Source organism: Schistocerca cancellata, chromosome 4, assembly GCF_023864275.1.
Source record: "Schistocerca cancellata isolate TAMUIC-IGC-003103 chromosome 4, iqSchCanc2.1, whole genome shotgun sequence".
Lineage (NCBI taxonomy): Eukaryota > Metazoa > Arthropoda > Insecta > Orthoptera > Acrididae > Schistocerca > Schistocerca cancellata.
In genome coordinates, this window is record NC_064629.1 from 698222945 (window position 1) to 698243072 (window position 20128).

Here is a 20128-nt window from a genome sequence, read left to right on the forward strand (position 1 = left end):
CCTTCCTTGACATTACCCTTTTTCCTGACTTTCAACAGTTGACTGGCATCTTTGAACAAATATGTTTGTTGTCACATGAAAGTTGATCTGTATCATTACATGAAATGTTAATCTTCAAGAAACATCAGTCTCAAAATATTTCCCCAATTCCATTGCAATACTCAAAGGATTGTTATAGGTAGGAGGCTACACACGTCAGGTTATAACCAACTAGGTACACTTCCATCGTGGATGTACTCCACTTAGATTTTCGTATAGCCACAAAACCATTTTTGTGCAAGATAATTGTTCTTTTATACTTTAAATTATTTCTTTTAACACTGTCCCAAATATTTATAGTTCCTTCTGAAATATCCATCATTTACAACATCAGATGCAGTACTTAGATACATATGAATATTAAAAAATACTTTTTCTGTTCTGTAAAAACATTCATATTTTTCGTAATATTTAAGAAAAACAAATTCATTATATGATATGGAAGAGGTCTTAAGGGAAATTCTCCTCAGTTACTTGAGTCTTTGAAAATGGTAATTGGTATTAAATAGACAGTTATGGGGACACATGAAACAAAAGTTAGGCTAAAGTAACGCTTTGTTTGGAAATAATTGTTGTATTTACAAATGATTGCTTTGTTTACTTATAAGTAGAAGGTTTTGAAGTTGACACCAATTTTCCACATTTGCCTATGCTAGAGTATCATAATAACATTAATTTTTTCCTTACAAGGGTAGTTAGTTCACACAATCACAACAAGATGTCTGTACTCTGGGTAGAAATCTGTGATGTGGCGTCTCTTTGTTGTTGTTCCCATGTAGTAAAATGTGAGGATAGAAAAAAAAATTTTGATTTGTTATTAAGTACTTCATAAAGGGAGGTATGAAAGCAAAGGAAATACATGCCAATTTTCAGAACACACAGGGAGACTGTGCATCTTAATTTTCAACTATTGCCAAGTGAAGAAATGAGTTGGAAATTGCTGAAGCTTTAAGGATGTTATCTGAATGGGCACATCACATTTTAACAGTGGAATTGGGATATATGAAAATGATCTGCTGGACGAGTGCCTTGGCTCGTAATGCAGGTTCAGAAATGTCTTAGAATGAAAATGTCTAAATATTGTTTGACCCTGTTCATAGCACTACTAAACCCCAGACACGAGACAACCATCAGAGCAGTAGAGACTTGTTGATTCACCACCACCGAAGAAAGCAAAAGCAATACAGTTGGGTGGTACGGTCATGTTGTCAGTTTTCTAGGATCCAAAAGGGATTCTGCTGATAGTTTATTTTCCAATTGGTCAAACAATTATGGAACAGTATTATGCTGACCTGGACCAACTACAGCAAAATATCCATGACAGAAGTCCAGGTTTGGCAAGGAAGAACATCATCTTTCATCAACACAAGCACCATTGAAATGGCAAAAATACACAAACTAAAATACTAAAATACAAATTGCTGCTAAACCCACCTTATTTGCTGGATTTGGCTCCATCAGTCTTTCTTCTCTTCCTCAAGCTCAAAACTTTCCTCAGTGGACAGACATTTTCTTCAAACAAAGGACTGACAGTTGAAGTTGATGGATATTTTGCAGAGCTGAGATCAAGGCACTGACTGTTCCTGGGTCTAGTGCAGTAGTGTAAACAGAGACTCTATTGAAAAATAAAAAAGTGAGACAAGTCATTTCTTTCAATCCCATTCCAAGAACTTTTCAAGCTACCCTTGTGTTTCAAGTTTTTGGAGTACCAGTCAAAAAATTTGTAATCCTCAGGAGACATCACACTAATGCCATGTAACACTGTCTCTAACAATCATACGAGGTGGAATCTAAAATTTTCGGGACTATTGTCACCATCTGGAAAGTAGAAGAGTAGATCTTGGCCCCACTAGGTAGTGAGAGCTGCATATCTGATGAGTCAGTGTGCAGGGTGGCATTCAGCTGGGAGGATGTGTTGCATGTCCAAGTGATTTCCGTAATAGTCTGTGTTGGGTGTGTGATGATTTTACAATGGATCCGCAAGCAGAACAGCGCACGTGCATCAAATTCTATGCGAATCTCAGGAAAAGTGCTTCGGAGACCCTTAGAATGATTCAACAAGTGTTTGGGGGACAGAGCATGAGCCGTACACATGTGTTTGAGTGGCATGCTCAGTTCAGGGCCAGCTGTACAGACGTCGAAGATGATGCTCACACTGGAAGGCCCATTAGTCGCACAATGCCAGACATTGTTGCCAAACTTCAACAACTGGTTCGTGCGAATCGATGTCGAACCATTCAAGACTTTGTAAATGAAGTGGGTATTGGTTATGGGACATGTAAACGAATGTTGACTGATGAATTGGGCATACATCGTGTCACCACAAAATTTGTGTCAAAGATTTTGACTGCTGATCAGAAGGCACAGTGTGCTGAAGTGTGCACAGACCTTTGTCAGACCGCATCTGCTGAACCAACCTTTTTGTCACGGGTTATCACTAGTGACAACAGCTGGATTTACGACCCAGAGACAAAGCAACAATTGCCCCAGTGGAAGAGCCTGGCCTCTCCAAGACCCAAAAAAGCAAGACATATGAAGAGCAAAGTGAAGAACATGATCATCATTTTCTTTGATACGAAGGGAACTGAACACAAAGAATTCGTCCAACCCAACCAAACAGTGATTTCCGTGTACTACTGTGACGTTTTGCGATTGCTCCATGAAAATGTGCGGCGATAGTGGCCCGAACGTTGGTGTCAAGGGAACTGACTCCTGCATCATGACAACACACCCTGTCATGCATCCTTGCTCACCAGGACCTTTTTGGCAAAAAACAACATGGCGGCACTACCCTATCCACCGTACTTGCCTGATTTGGCATGACTTTGCACGCTATTCCCAAAACTGAAACTCAAGTTGAAAGGCCGTCGGTTCGACACTCTAGAGAGGATTCAAGAAGCATCGCTGGCAGTGATAAACACCCTCAAAGAACAGAACTTCCAGAAAACGTTTGACCAGTGGCAGAATCACTGGGACTGGTGTGTACGTGCTGATGGAAACTACTTCGAGGGTGGTGGTGACCATTATTCCAAAGGTAAGGTTTTCAACAGATGGCAGCACCAGACCCAAAATTTTGGATAGCACCTCGTAATAACCTTAGTTTATCAAGGAAGACAAAGCACTAGTTTGTCAAGGAAGAGGATCTACGAACTTCTTCAGATGTGTCTGCTAAAGCAAACTCATTGACGATGAGGTGCCATGGAGATACAGAATTGTGTAGATGTTGATTGCTACATTTTGCCTGTTGTTCAGAATAGTCCCAACATTTCTATTGGATTGCAATTAGACTAGTTGGGGTGCAGTAGTATGCATGAGTGTTCATCGAACCAGGAATGTTTGCAAGCAACCCTGGGAACACAGTTGTTGTCATTTTGGAAGATGGAAGTGTTCACAGCATGACATCACAAAGACAGGGTAACACTTGGCCACCGAGAGTATTGAAGTAAACATCCTGGTTCATGTTCAAGGTAACATGAAGGAGAGGTGAGCTGCACGGAACTAGTCTACATACTGATGATTAAAACACAAACAACATAAGTGCAAAAAATTAATTTTCTTACATTCGTTCATAAAAAATCTATTAGTGAATATACGCTATTTTATTAATTACATAGACATTGAATAGAAAATCAATATAATGAAAGTTACGAAGTGCAACCTCCTCTCACCCCCCCCCCCCCCACCACACACACACACACACACACACACACACACACACACACACACACACACACACACACACACCCACACACACACACACACACTGTCTGGAAGGGACTTTTCATAGCAGAAATCCCTGTCTCTTCATCCTGATGTCAATTTCCATAGGAAGGCACGAGTCGTGCAGGTGTAGGAAACAAGGAAATTTAGTACAACTGTGAATACAAAATTTATACTATTCCAAGAAAACAATGTTCAGCATTTGCACTAAGCTGACCCATACTCCATGCCTAATTAAAAAGTACAATAGACTTATTGCTTTGTTGTTAATGTTCCATTGTAATTAGCGGTGTCAACCAATTCTGCAGATTTTCTTTGTGAATCTGGCAATGCGATTTAGTATGGTTCACCATGACACCTTCCCAGATACTTTATTCCAACTGCTGCAGTGGCTCAAAACTTGGATACTATATGTCCAGAAATGTTTATCCAATAGACACATCACTTTATATAAATGATTTGACACACAGTTAGGCGTGTTTTTAATTTTTTTTTTCTGGCCATCGAAAAGCCCTTCCACACTCTTGGCTTCCTTCCTTCTGCTTCCCTTTCAACACTGCACTCGCCACTTCTTGCTTCAAGGTCAAGGATGAATATTTGAAAATTGACTATGAACGAAATACTGTTCTGTGTGAGTGTTACAGTCATTTACATTTTTACATAGTATCATATTCTAATTTCTATTTAATATTTATTAATAACATTTTTTTAAGTAGGTCTAAAGAAAGTAATGTTTTTTCCGTCATGACAATATCGATATTTTTCTATACACAGTTTCATCAAAAAATTTTAATTTTTCATAGTTACATTACCTTCAGTACAGTTGTTATACATGCATTTAAAGTAGTAACTGTTGACTTGGATTTCAGCCATTTCTTTTCTGTATAGTTTTGAGGAGAGCTGGGAGCAATTATCAAACAGTAAGCTTTTAGGTTTCCCCACATTTACAAAAAATACGTACTCAACATGTCTCTTCCCATTATTTTCTCATAGCATGCGCTTCTGTACTGTAACATTATTCCGGAAATTCCGACTTGCTTTTTCAGCTTGTTCTTTATCAGAAGGTTTCTTCCTCCTACTAACCTCTACGTCTTTAACAGCTTTTTATCTCTGCTGAACACATGCAGTCTTTTTAATTTAATCTTCTACAACACTGACTTGTGTTACTAATTTTTTTCGTGAGCTACTGTAACCTTTGCAAACATATCTTAATGTAAAGATGTTCCGTCTGCACTGAATACACATTCCTCCTCTTTTTTCCCTAGTATCTAGTTTGCTATCACTAATAGTTGGCTTCTTTATTCACATTGTGACATAACAACACTAATAATTCTTTCAGTTTGTGTTCCTTTTTTTGAAATGTTTCTCTTCTATTACAAATCTGCCTGAATTTTACACATCTTCATCATTTTGAATCCACATTGATACTGTATTGTATTTTCAGGCAAAGCTGTTTCCCTACCACTTGATATGTACTCCTCCTCACTGTCACTAATATCCACTAATTATAGGCTTCTTTATTCATATGTTGCAAAGGGATTATAAATTCATCATTGATTTATGTATTCAGAGTATCTTATTCTAAACTTTGTTTGTCTTTCACATGTGTGCTTAATGATAGTCATTGAAGGTTAATTGACGTATGTCTGCACAACTTCCAACAGTGTTTGTAACCTCACTTTTCAGAGTCATCACAGATCGTGTTGAATATGTACCAGAATGTTTCTCCCTTCATCTCAAATATTCGTAAAACTTGACTGGTAATTCCAGTAACTGAGGACGAAGTGTAAAGTACTCACCACTTTCTTTTTAATACATGTATAGCTCATTCACATGCCTTTGGCATCCTTTTAATAGCTAAAGCCACATGGTAGCACTTATCTCCAAGCACACAGGTGGGGGTGTATCCATCCCAACCTAAGAGGTTAAAGTATAACCTACTTCATAAATGGAATAGATTCTAATCTAACCTAACCTTCTTGATCCTGTCAAAAACTGACGAAGAAGATTGGATGCACTGTAACCAAGCAGTCGGCCAACGTTATTGGTCGATCTCTGTCAATGGCCTATGATGACCGTTGTCAATACTGCTGTGAACGTACTGCTGTCAGAAATCATCCTCCCCCATTTCACCACGCATGCTTCTCCTGTGTTGTCACTACCACATGATGTGTGCACATTTCCCTCAATGCCCACCACACCAGAACTGGTCTGTTCATGATTAAGAGCATAAGCAGGTACAAGTGCTCATACTCAAAATGAGTGAATGTCTTATCCTCTGATATTTTGTTACACATTTGTGAGTTTTTACTCTTCAGTAATTCATTAATTGATTCAACTTACTCCTTGCTAATTGATTATATGTGACATAAACATCAGAGAATGCCTGCTTTCTAAAGTCCTGTGCACTTGTCTGTTCCAATAAAATTTTGATTCAACTTGCCAACTATTGACAGGAAATAATTAGTAAATAGGTTACACAACACTACATTCTGCCCTGCTACTTCTGTAACTACGGGTCTTACAGTTTTAATTTCATTCTGAGACCTGTCTGTTCTCTTCATATAATACATTATTTTAGCATGTTCAATTATATTCTTAAGTAATTTACAGTTTTGCCTGTAATAGTGTTCTGTAACTGGGCTGTGACTGTCTATATTACAATATAGCTCCCATTTTCTCTCTCTGTGTGTAATAATGCCATTGCTTGTCCAAACTTATTACTTATTAGTTCTGTATTTCTGCTTACAATTTCTGAATGAAAAAGACCTAAATAATGCTGAAGTAAAGAATGTGCCCACTTCATATGAAACTGCAATGTAGGTGTTTATTTTCTTTGGTTGTGTTGCATTACTGTATTTCTGCCAGGAACTTTTCTGTTAAACAATGTGATTTTTAATTCATACACTATAATTCATGCAATTAACACAATAATGCAGCTCTTTCCATTGTCCTTGAATATAAAATTTGATGCTTTACAACTTTCATTCTATTGAAGCTTTTCTGTATGCTGTGTTAAATTATGAAATAGGACAAAACTTTTATAAAGAAATGAGATACACCCCCCTCTCCCCCACCTGCCCCCAAAAGCCCATATGTTTCCTGTACTACCGAGCCTAATTTGATGTATCAGTGACTGATTCACTTCAGTATTTCATGAGCTAAATTTGCTATAAAATTAACTGTGTGGGGTGCAGAGTCTTTGAATAACTCTAAAACTTTGCAAATAGCCCAAAATAAATTTTTGATGCCCTGACTTAACACATGTGGAAAATTGGCACAAACTTAAAAAGTCAGTCTCTCTCTCTCTCTCTCTCTCTCTCTCTCTCTCTCTCTCTCTCTCTCTCTCTCTCTCTCTTTTCATGTTAATAAAGTCGTTAAAACTTTGACCAGCTTTCTGTAAAGTATTACCAGCTACTGAGTTTCCTTTTGTGACAAAATTGTAATTTCAAACTGTTTGGAATTGTCACTGATTAAACTACATCTTTATTTAACTGGTTTCTCAGTGATTTTTTTAAGAGTTGGCCATAATACTTAACTTTCAAATTCCTTATTCATTGTTTTATTAAAAATAATGTTTACAGCGGTCCATAGAACATAGAAATTGAACCAATAAGTTGTAACTTCACATTTGAGTGTCATTTGCATTTACACAGTGATTCTCAACATGCTACTGTGTGGAGGGAGCCAAAAACACTTTCTTATTAATTCAAGTCTGAAAAGTATCAGTATGGAGATGCAGGATTTTTGGTTTATGGTGGTACCCCCCTTGAATCCTGCTCACTCTTGTGCAGAAAAATGACTGCTCAGAAGTGGTGGTGTAGATCATTGTATTCAACAGTTTCCACAAGAATGACATGAAAGACGCATTTTCCAAATTAATGATGTCTGTAGACAGGTAGACACCAAAAAATTTCTTAATTAGCCAATGCTTGGAGCAGCATAGTAACTGATTGCTGTTGTGGTTAACGATACGGTCATGCATAATTGTGTTTGCTGATATTTTTGGGGGTTACTTTTGTTGTCATTTGAGATTTTCATTATATTCATCAATTGTATGTGTGTCATACACATGCTATTTCAAATAAGCCAAGCAACAGATGATATCATTTTTCATTAATTGTGTGATTCCCATTTAATTTAAAATGGACATTGTATCTTAACCAAAAATGATACATCAGATAGGAATATTAGACTCATTTGAGCATAAATTATGTTATCAAGAGGTAGATGAAAATTCGATTGACTGTACTGCAGTTTTTAACCGTTTTGAGTAGCTGCATATAAGGAGTAATTTATTAATATCGATCTACAACACCTTTTTCAAATTTTTTGGTAAAAGAACACATTTACAGTAGTTGAACATTAACTTATTATTGCTGTTTCCATTTTCTGTTGCAGAATTTGGATGGCCAAGATTCAGATCAAGATTACAAGAATATGCCATCGTCAGGTTTGTCACTTTAAAATAATTTCCATATAAAACTACATGCTAAGTAAAATGTAATTTTACAGACATAGTAAAATCTTGAATTTCTATTGTAACAAATGATATTGCATTTGTTTTACGTGGGAATTCTGAGTAAAGCTAAAAACAGTGTATGTGGCTTCATTCACAACTTCAATATTTTTACTTTTTTAATCAGTTTGGAAAGAGTTTACTTGGGTGTAATGCTGATAATTCATCCCCATCTGTTACTGTATTCTCTGATCCTATAAAGTCTGCTTACATCACAAATTCATGAATCTTAGAAGGAACCCACTCAGGTATGTAGACTGGGCATTTTAGAACTTCATACAAAAGTATTATTATTCATGCTCTGCAATGATCTAATTGTAAGTGGCACAAGTGTCCAGGTAAAGTTTCTAAGGCATTTAGAGATAAGATTGACAGTTTCATCATAGATGCTTTGATTTGAAGATCAGTCAGTCTTCATTTTGACCCCAAATGGAGGTGAGGTTTCTTGTGTGCTTTATAAATGTGTATAAGAAAGTAAGGGAATTCAGAAATGCATTGCAATGGAAAGGAACCAGAATTAGCCACAAAATAATTTGCAAAACAATTGTCATTTAGACTGGAGATTATATTGATTTGATTTGCACAGTGAACCAGAAAAACAGCTCACTACATTTTGCACCAGAAATGAGTTTATTGTGCAGTTTCTCTCCCTGCCATTCCCTCGAAATGCAGTAGGAGACCAGTTACTATAGCGGCTGTCACTAAAATAGACATCTCAAGGTCATCTCACCATCCTACAGCATTGCCAGTTAGTGATAATTTCAAAACCTTAGTAATTTTTTTTTTTTAGAGTTAGACATCTCTGTTTTTAGTCTAGAATATAATGGAGTTCTTCACAAAATAAAATTCTTCCCAGCAGCTACGAAAGAAAATAAATAAAAACTGATGTTAAAATAAGTTTTGAACAAAAGTATTTCTTTCCTTCAAGCTGCGGAAGAAAACAGAATCACTGACGTGTGTGAACAGAAAATAATGTTTGAACATTCTCAAACTTTACAGATGCACGTGGCACATATTTTATCGTGAAAGTATTCAGAGATTAAAATAGAAAACTGTAACAGGTGTGAAACTGTTCAGCCAATGTAACGAAAAATGTCGTCAGTGATAAATTTGTGTTCTGTTGGACCTAGTAGAAACTTCCAGTCAGAAAGTTGTTAAGAAAACTGTGAAATTAATTTTGGTAACATCTGTGACATTATTATTGTATCGTGTCACATAAGAATGCATTTTATTATGAGACACTCCATATGCGACAGCACGCAAGTGCATGTACACCGTCAACAGGATTTTAGTTCCGACAGGTCATCTTAATACAACCGAGAACATTCCCTACCTCCCAAAAAATTTGTATTTGCAGATTGTAATTCTTCTTTACTGCACCCATCACTTAAATTGCCGATATATGCTGTACAAAAATAATTGTAGATACTTTCAGGCCAATATTTCCATTTAAAACGAGCAAAATATATTTTTGCGTATGATTTTGTGAGACCCAAATTTTACTGCAGTATACTACAAGACTATTACCCTCAGCAGACAGTAAGTGTATTTTACACAAAATTTTGCTTTTGCTGCTGCAATGTCTCTACATTCAATTAAAAATTTTTGGCCATCATTGTACTTTCTGAGCCAAAAACAGAGTGAGTGGAGGTGACAAAGAGCAGATGTCTCTGAGACAGAATGATTTAATTTTTTCAAGGAGATCACTCTGTATTTTTCTAGCTGTCAGATTCTCTCCTCTGTTGTAGTATTAAAGTACAGTTCTACGCACTTAACATTTTGTCAAAATTGTGAAATTGTGTAGTTTCCATTTTCATTTACATGCTCATATCTAGAGATTCTGCCATCTTCACTACACTGTTAATATGGGATACTGTCAATTTGGAATTATCACAAGGTTTTGTTGCCATTTTATGAACTTGCACAAAATTTATTTTATTCCTGGCTACTTCACTATTGGCCAGCCCAATGAAAAACCTTCAGTACGTTTGATATGACAACCTTGTCCTTCACGCACATTGACCTGTGTAGCCCCTTGCTACTGCATTACACTCAGCAATAAAACATGAGTGACTACACCAAAAAAGTGGAAGAAAATTTCTGAAGTGTAAGAGAGAGGACAATGCAATAAGATGAAATACCAATGTGAACAAATTCGATTCATGTTTTGTGAAAAACTGTCATTGTTAATGAATGCAATACTGAGAATCTTATTTTAAATGGCATTTAATGGCGAGTAAGCTAATTGTGACCACTTGTTACAGATTTATCGCATATCTAAGAGAAAATTTCATTCACAATCACCTGCTATAACGAAAATTAATAGGGGAAAAAATTTAAATCAAGTAAGCTCTTTATGTAGCCTACAGTTACCTAAATTGGAGCATCTTTTGATTCTGTATCTTCAAATTCACTGTCACTTGTTTCTGCCAGGTGTTTATCTTCATAGGTTCCCCTATGCTGACTGTTAAACCATGGCTCACAAAATCAGCTTCTTGCACTGCTTCTGGATGTTTTCTGTACCTCACCCAGTCATGCTGAGTAACTTTGTAGAGAGCGTCATGTGTTAGATGGTTGACAGCAGCAAGTATGACAGTAGTGTGTGTGTGTGTGTGTGTGTGTGTGTGTGTGTGTGTGTGTGTGTGTGTGTGTGTGTCCAACCAGTTCTTGTTTAACCTGGAAGTATATCAGGTCAATAGGGTTATATTGGCCGTGATAGTGGCAAGCATACCATTTGGTGTCCCATTCCATTTGCCAGTTGATCAAATTCAGATGTCTTTTTGGACCTAGGATTTCTTTTACAGCCAGGAGTTCATCCTTCATTTCATTGATTGAAATGAAACATTCTTTCTCTTCGACCACTCCATAATGTCTGCCTTGCGCCTATTTGGATGTGGCAGCTTTTCTGTTTGAATAGAATGATAACTGGCATTATCCATCACTGTATCTGAGTCTTCTTCCAGTGGAAGTTCGATGTTACCACCAAGTGCGAATTGTGCGCAGGTATTCGGTTTTTGAACGCAAAGGGCACTGCGCTGATTGAAATCCTATGCCAATTGACAGAAGTATATGGTGAGTAGTGCATGGATGTCAAAAAATGTTTGTAAGTGGTGTAGAGAGTTTGCAACTGGTCAGACTGAAATTCACGATGAACAAAGAAGCGGGAAACTGTCAGTTTCTGAGGAGACAGTGTTGAAGGTTGAGCAAAGCATGCGTGAAGATCGGCGGATCACCCTGGATGATCTCTGCACGTTGGTCCCTGAGGTTTCTTGAAGCAACACTCACAGAATTCTAATGGAAACATTGAACACCGGAATGTGTGCGCAAGATGGGTACGGTACCATGCATACTGACTGAGCACCACATGCGGCAACGAGTTGAAGCTTCTCGTGCATTTCTTCACCACCTTGCAGCTGAACAGGACAACATTCTGGACTCAATTGTCACGGGTTATGAAACCTGGGCATACCACTTTACACCTGAGACCAAGCAACAATCGTGCCAGTGGCGGCATCCTTCTTTGCCAAAGCTGCGGAAAATCAAACAAACACAGTGTGCTGGTCATGACAACATTTTTTTGGGATTGGAAAGGGGTATTGTTTGTCAACTTTATGCCCACTGGGACCACAGTTAATGCTGACAGGTACTGCGAGACTCTGAAAAAACTCAAATGGGCAATTCAGAACCGGAGAAGATGAATGTTAAGCAAGGGTGTACACATTCTCCATGACAACGCTAACCCACACATCACTCGGCAAACCGTTGCTCTCCTGCATCAGTTTCAGTGGAACATAATCACCCACTCACCCTATAGTCCTGACTTGGCACACAGTGACTATCACCTGTTCCCTAAGTTAAAAGAACATTTGGCCAGAAAGCAATTCAGCTCCGAAGACAAGGTGAAAGAAGAGGTTCATAACTTTCTGAACAGCATGGCGGCAAGCTGGTATGACATGGGCATACAAAAACTGCCACAGTGTCTACAAAAATGCATTGAGAGAAATGGTGATTATGTTGAAAAATAGCTAAATGTTCAACCTGTAAACTGATGTAAACCATTGTAGAAATAAACAAGTCTATGTACTTATAAAAAATAGGAGACCTTACTTTTGGGACTTCCCTCATTATTTGGCTTCTGGCATGAAGCCTCCAATCAGTGAACTGCGATGTGTGATGATTAATCTGACACCTCTACCAGTAGGCACTTTCAAACCACCGTTAACTTGGGAGTCGTGCCATATACACTTATTGGTGTAGTTCTATCAAACGCAAGTTTTATCTAAGTACACTACAGGTCTATTGTCCTTAGCATGCAGTAAATTCTTTGTACATAAAAACTTCGCTCTTGCTGTTTCATTTTCTTTGCAGCCTATCAAAAATGTTTGCCTATCATTTCGTTTTCTGAATCAGAAACCAAGGGAGCAGTGAAGACAAAGGAAGGAGGTCTGTGAGCCAGAATAATTGATTTTTTCATGGGGATCACTCTGTATTGTTTTACTGTTGGATACCCTCCTCTGTTGTTATAACCGAGAACAGTTCCACATGCAACCCCCTTGTTGAAATCATCAAATTCTGTAGATTTCTGTTCTCATTGCTATCCCTTTCTACGAGAATCGATACAATTTTTCACATCTAGAGATTCTGCTGAGCTAAGACGGCCTATAGAAGATTTGGGAATACCACACTCTTTTCCTGTCAGTTTATGAGGTTACACAAAATTTATGGCTTTTTCATTGTTGACCTGATCAGTAAAAATTTCAGTACATTTGACATAATGATCTTAGATTGTTTTCGAATGTCTTTTCACCCTTTATGCGCATCGACCTGAGTAGCACTATGTGCAGGCCTTTGCTCTTGCATTTTGCTCACTACCAAACACAGGTCAGTGCACTGTTCCATGGGAGACTGAAACCACAAGTGAACACACAATATCGCATGGAAACACTGAACATTCAGCCAGAGCTCACCTACAAAATTTTTAAGACTTTACATGTGGTAACAAAGCTATGAGGTGAGTGAATTGCAATGATACACAATTTGTTTAGGAATTAATGACCTGAGTAAACTGCGTCTTTTGGCCTCAAACAATTTGCATTGGAAAATTGAATGTGGTGCAGTTTAATTGCCCTCCATATCCTTTCTGTGCAAGTGTTGGTTGAAGTTCCCATGGCCATTTATTGTTCCTAAAATGAGTTTCATCTATCATTCAAATTATAGGACATATGTTAAATAATGGCTTTGACATCATTAGCTTGCAATTTTTTTATTTTTGGATCTTAGTCCAATATTCTGCATTCTGCTTACTAATGCAGCTATGTGGTTGTGATTTTTCCATCACCTTGGTGATGATTATGACAGTTTTCAGATCAATAAATAAAGTAGTCACTCCTGTCATGGCCAGTTCAGCGTTGTTCATTGCTGTTAATTCCTGGGTGGCCAGGGACCACAGCAGGTTCACCCTGTGACAATCCCTGAGCCTCACAAGGTCTTTATGGCATTCTGTGATGATCTTTTATCTCGTTTCAGGGGCTGGTAAAGATTTCAGAGCTGCTCGGTTGTCTGAGTGAATGCAACTACCACAATCCTTGTAGCACCTAGGCAGATTCTCCTCCACACACACTCTCTAATAGCAAAGACTTCCTTCAGTAATATTGTTGCCAGCTTCCCTACAGAGATTGCTTTCTCATGTCTAGGCTGTAACCTGTCCCCAGCACTTTTGTCTGTTTTCAATCCACCAGTAAGCCAGACTGTCTCTCATGAATGGTATTGTGGTTCATTCTTCCACTGCCCCTGACTGCCATTTGTTGTCTTGAAATGTTTATTGAAGCAGCTGGAGGCTATTGTCTAGTTAGCTGGCATTTCCCTGACCATTCCTATACTTACTACATTTACTAAATTGGTGTGGGATTCTGGATATCCTATAGGTTTCCAAGTTTTAACCTGTATGCCCTTCTGCTGCCTTTGTTGTAACCCAGGGATGTAATGGGGGATTGTCCAGTATACTCTCCATCCCAGCAGTTGGTGTGCTGCTAATTCCGCCTGTTATAGCTAAGGAGACCAGTCTCTGCACCGTGTCAAGCACCTTCTGTTCTACTTTATTCTACTGTACAGTAGCCCCATAGATTATCATAGGTTTTATTACAGAAGTGTCTATCCAGTACATGCTCCTGGGACTTACACACCAGTTTTTACCACAGGCCCTTTTAGTACCCATAATAGCACCTTTTGTTTTGGGACAAATATTCTTAATGTGAGAGGTCAAAGATAGTTTCCCATCAAGGGTTATGTATAGATACTTCATTATCAACTCGGATGGTAGAATGTCCTTGAAGAGCATATGATTTTGGTACGTGTGCTGTATATGCTTCCTCATGAACGTTAAAAGTACAGTTTTCGCTGTGTTTAGCACACTGGATTCGCATTTGGGATGACAGCAGTTCAAACCCACATCCGGCCATCCACATTTTTCCATGATTTCCCTTAATCAGTCCAAGCAAATGTCGGCGTGCTTCCTTTGAAAGGGTGTGGCCCGTTTCCTTCCCCATCAATCCCTTATTCAAGCTTGTGCTCTGTCTCTAATGACCTTCATGTTGACAGGACATTAAACATTAATCTCTTCCTCGTCATCCTCCTCCTACAATGTTTTCCTGGGACAGAACCTTAGATTCTATTTCCTGCTGCATTGTTGCACAATGTTCAGAGTGAATTGTGCCATTGATGTGACATGATTAATTCCTCTGTGTATTCTTGGCAAAGTATCCTCCAGTATTTAACTCTTTGACAAGTTCATTCACATCTAGGTTCCACAGCTGTGGGGACAAAAGGGATCAACATTTTCTCATTCCTCATGGTTCTTCTACCTATTGTCAACTCAGCATGGTCTTCAATCCACCTGGCATATCGTAATCTTAATGCTATGCTCTTCTTGAAACTCTATAATCATAAATTGTATTGCTAAAAGCTCCCTCAATATCTAGGAAGATGCAGGGAGCTGTTTCCTGAACGTATAAAGAATTTTTCCACCTTCCCAACAAGTTCATGATGTGCTGTTTTGCATGATTTGCTGAGTTAATGTGCATGTTTGTTTTCATGTAGAGGAACCTAAGTTAACTTCCTTTCCCCAACATTCACATTAACCATATTTTATAATATCATTAGGAGAAAGGAGGATAGACTGATTGGTCTCAATTCCTCAGCCTTGGAACGTTCAGTGTTCCCTGGTTTGGAATGAAAACAACCTTCACTGTCCTCCAAGCATTAGGCTCCTGCTACCAGGCTGACTCTTAGTAGTCTGCACACGAGTCTGGTTAAGCCCTCTGTTGTTTGTTGCAGTAGAGCCAGAAAGATTCTGTCTCGGCTTGGTGACTTGAATGGTTGAAACATTCGGACCACCCATGCGATGTTTTTGAAATCAACACATTGTCTGACAGATTCCCAGTTCTCCTTTTGGTTACTTGCAAATCATTACCTTCCAGGAACTGAAACCTGGTCTGTGTTACCAGCTAGAGTGCATTGAGGGAAATGAGTTTTGGGAGCAAATCCAGGATCTTTTGTGCTATCCTTGTATACCCGCCATCCTCCTTCCTTAGAGTGTCTCCTGGGTTGGTTGGTATTCTTGTAGGTATTTTATGAAGTCTGGCTCTAGTAGCTGTACCTTTCACCTCACAGAATATCTCCCAGGGTGATAGTTCCACTTGCTTAATGGCAGGATTGTATTTGGCAAGGGCATCCCAATATTTTGCCCGTTGTATTTTCCTTCTCGCAAAGTTGAACGTTCTTCTTACCTGCTTCCATTGCAGTTCCAAATGATCATTCCATCCAGGTACGTTCCTGTTTGTGCATGTCTTGGTGACTGGACAATTTTCTAAGTATGAGGTCATAATAGCAGACATCACTTCATCTGCCATTTCCTCAAGATCTACCGGATTTCTTATCGAAGTTTTGAGTTCAGATCTACTGGATTTCTTATCGAAGTTTTGACTTGAGATAAGTTTTAGTTTAAGTCTCTCCTATGTCTGTTTTCCTAGGATTCCTATAGGCCATAGTCTGTTTAAGACCCATTTGAACCCCAAACTTATTATACATGTGATCAGATAAGGATGGTGCCCACATGGCATCTGTCTTTAGATGGACCCAAAAGTATGTCAGTTACTTTTTCCCTTTTTCTACTCCTGAGACTAGATTCCTTATCCCTATTCAAGATCTCTGAATTGCTGTGCAGTAGGTGTTCACGTATCTACTCGTCACATTAGGTTGTGAACATTGGCATCATAAACAGCCAACAGTTTATCATTCAGCTTCGAGCAGCTGCCTACCAGTCTCTTCACTTCCTGGGAAGGTTGGTGGTACCTATAGTCAGAAGGTCTGTTTGTTCCCAATTGTAGTTTACAGTCACAAATATTTCTCTTTGATTGCATCTAAAGCTAACAACCTGTTTACCCCACCATAGCACCTGGCCACTCATAAATGAATATATGTAAATAACATATTGAAACCTGTAACTTGCAAATTCAGTGTACAATCTTCCTACAGATAGTGTGTATTTATAAAATGCATTAATTATTTTATTTGTTTGTTTATTTTAATTGCAGCTCTAGTAGAAGAAAACTGTCAAATTGTGCAGAATGTGATTGACACTTTAAAAGTTGATGATGAAGGAAATGCAAAAGTATCTGAGCAAGACTGTAAGAAAGCACTTTCTCAGTTAAAACACCTAATAAAATCTGGAGCCATTGGTATCATAGTCTATAATTTCAAGTAAGTTTCAGAAAATTTGTTCTGCAATTTCTGTTGCATAGTTTCAGAAGACAGTATAGTACCATCATTGTTTGTGTTGTCCAAATATAATTTTGTTATTTCTACATCACTCATGTGTAACTGAGTAGCTTGATTTTCTTTTCATTTATTTAACTGATCAGTATTGTATGTAATATAGGTAGTGGTTCCACATTTCCTGTTTAACTAAAACTGTCTTAGGTGTTCAGATGATTACCGTGGCACACTACACACAGATTGTATTATTCTGTATTGTTTGTTGACTTGCCTTTTTATTGTAAGGCACAGGTCTATAACCATAGGCAGTGATGTGTTATAAAGCAGCTTGTGATACAGTCATGAAAAAGCCAAAGTAAAAATGAGCCTGGTCTCAAGACATTCAAATTTGTCTGTCTGTAACGTAAAGTGGGAAAACTGGAATGAGAGAATGTGGTAAATGCTACAGAAGAAATACACAGTTTTAAGAAGCCAAATGATAAAATGAGACATATAGACAGTTTAAAAAAATCACTTAGCATCATAAGATAGTCAGCAAGAGAAAGTAGTGTAACTGATAATGATATGAACAAACACAGAAAAGGGTGAGAGTATTTTAATAAGTGATTAAGATGACTTTTAGTGTGTTTGGTGCTCTTTAGTAAACTTGTGTGGAAGGCTGCTACAGGACTGCAGGATTTTATTTAAATGGCCGTAGCACAGAAATTGTTTGTTGAAAATTAATGAAAGATCTGGAAAATTTTAATAACACGCCTTTATTACTTTGAAACATATATGATCACTTAAATAACCTGACATTTATGTCTCTGGCTTCTTTTATCTTTTCAATAGCTTGATAAACAACAAATGTGTTATCTACTGAAATATTAGCAACCTTTTAAATATATTAATATATGGGTACCATTTTACACATTTTTTTTCTTTCAGTGAGTACAGTTTTTAGTTCCTCATTTCTTTCAACTTGCTCACTTCCCAATAAAGATCATAAAGGTGTGTCAACACTAAAATCTGTGTACATAGCTGATGAAGTAGTGTTGCCTTTTGTCAATGAGATAGCAGCTGTCGAATACATTATTGGATCACCAACAGTGTGGAGGCTCAAGTGCTATGAGTATGTGCTAATAGTTCTTTGCTTTTGGGGTTAATCTGTTACCATTCATTCTGTGCAGTTGTCAGAAACAGCGACTTCCATCTCCTCACAGCCTCTGAAATTCTCTCTGTAAATGTTTTTTAATATTCTATTATCCAAAACCTCTAGCTTCTCCTATAAAGTCATTCAGATGGCAAAAAGACATTCAGTGTTGACCATGATTGTATAGTGCTTTATTTTGGTGTTTTAAGAGATGGACTTTTTATTGTAGTATTGTCTCCCCCCCCCGAACCCGTACACACTGTCAGTTTTTAAGATGCAATATTCAAATGTTGCTTTCTCTAACCCGTTCCCCTGCTTAGTCCACCAGTGTACAACTTTTTGACTCTTTTGCATCATCCTATTTGTGTTGTGAGGAGTTTTGGTCCATATCTGTCACCTTTTCTTCTGTTGGTCATGTCTGAATTCTGTAAATTATTAATTACATATAAAACAATCTGCAACAATTTGGGCAGTGATTTTAAACTTCCACCACTATACTATTGACACTAAGCAGCTGTCTTTCCAACATTACCTGCAGCTGTTGAGATAGTGTTAGTGTTCTTTCATGGAGATAGTGAGCTTCATAATGGAGGTATTCGTGTTGCCTCTTACATTTATTATTTAGATTTTGTTTTTCATCCAACCGCACACACAAAATTCTAATGAAAGCTATCAGTAGATCATGATGTCAGTTGAAATCATTTGAAAAATGTTGCATTTAGAAGAGGGGTCACTTCAGGCCTAGCTGAGTAGGTAGAGCATGCAAATTAGCACAATAGATACAGCACTGGGCTTGAATTCAGTAGGATTGGGGCTCAAATCCCTACCCAGCCTCTATGTTTTCCATGGTTTATGTAAATCACTTATGGCCACTGGTGGGATGCTTCCTTGGAAATGGACATGGTCCATTTTCTTTGTTATCCTTGTCTGATTCGAGTTTTGGCTCATTTCTAATTACCTTCTGATTGATGGGGTGTTCAACTCCAGTTGTCCTTCTTTCGATCCTTCCTGTATGATCAAGGTCACCATAATGCCAAAAGAGCAGATCAGCTTCTTCTGTTAAAAATGACTTCTGCCAATGCTAGAGAAAGCTCACATCCCCGAAAGGTTACAGACGTGCCCCCTGTAAGATGGTTTATTAATCCAGGAAATGAAATTGGCTGACTGATGGCCATGTGGAACATATATAATCAGAAAGTTGATGTTGAAAGTGACTCAAAAATTTTGTGTGTATTTTCTACTGATTGCCCATGTGAGTTGCAAATTTTATTGTTGGCATAGTGACTGAAAGTAACCCTTAAGTGATCAGAGTTAATCGAATTATTTGACAAAAACCTTTAGTCATTCACAGTATCAGAGTAACATAACATCTCTTAATTAAACATGTTTTGATGATTATCATACCGTTTGTGTGTGTGTGTGTGTGTGTGTGTGTGTGTGTGTGTGAGAGAGAGAGAGAGAGAGAGAGAGAGAGAGAAGAGGGTTGGGGGAGGGAGGGGGGAGATATCAACATGAACAGATAGTTTTAATGTGCTTATCGTATGTATGGGCCATATTCGTGGCATGAATATTTCACAGTTTTAATTGTTTGGAAACTATCAGATAGAAGTTCATTTTTCCCTTTAGCACATGCACATAGAGTGATTGCCATGTCAGTGCACATGTCATGATAGACTATAGCCATCACCTTTCTAATTCCATACTTGTTGCTAATAAATTGTAATTAACATCTTATGCAGTAGCATTGTTGTTATCATAATTATTTTTGTTATTAATAATCTTCCATGCATTTAATTCAGATTCACATAATGTAAAAACATGCTTTGACTGTGGGTGGCATTTTAAATATTGACACTGAACATTGTACTCATCTAGGGCAAAAGCTAAATTCCTAATATTACTGATACAGTGCACGTATGATTTTGACTTATGTATGCCATTACTTT

At 37.9% G+C, this 20128-nt stretch overlaps 1 protein-coding gene across 1 annotated transcript in view; it reads left to right on the plus strand.

Moving 5' to 3' along the window:
• Nucleotides 1-20128, plus strand: part of LOC126184388 (CLIP-associating protein 1-like) — a 248559-nt gene that overhangs the window by 214967 nt on the left and 13464 nt on the right. The window contains 2 exon segments of the mRNA XM_049926771.1: nucleotides 8161-8212; nucleotides 16870-17035. Of these exon segments, the coding sequence (XP_049782728.1) occupies nucleotides 8161-8212; nucleotides 16870-17035 (218 nt within the window).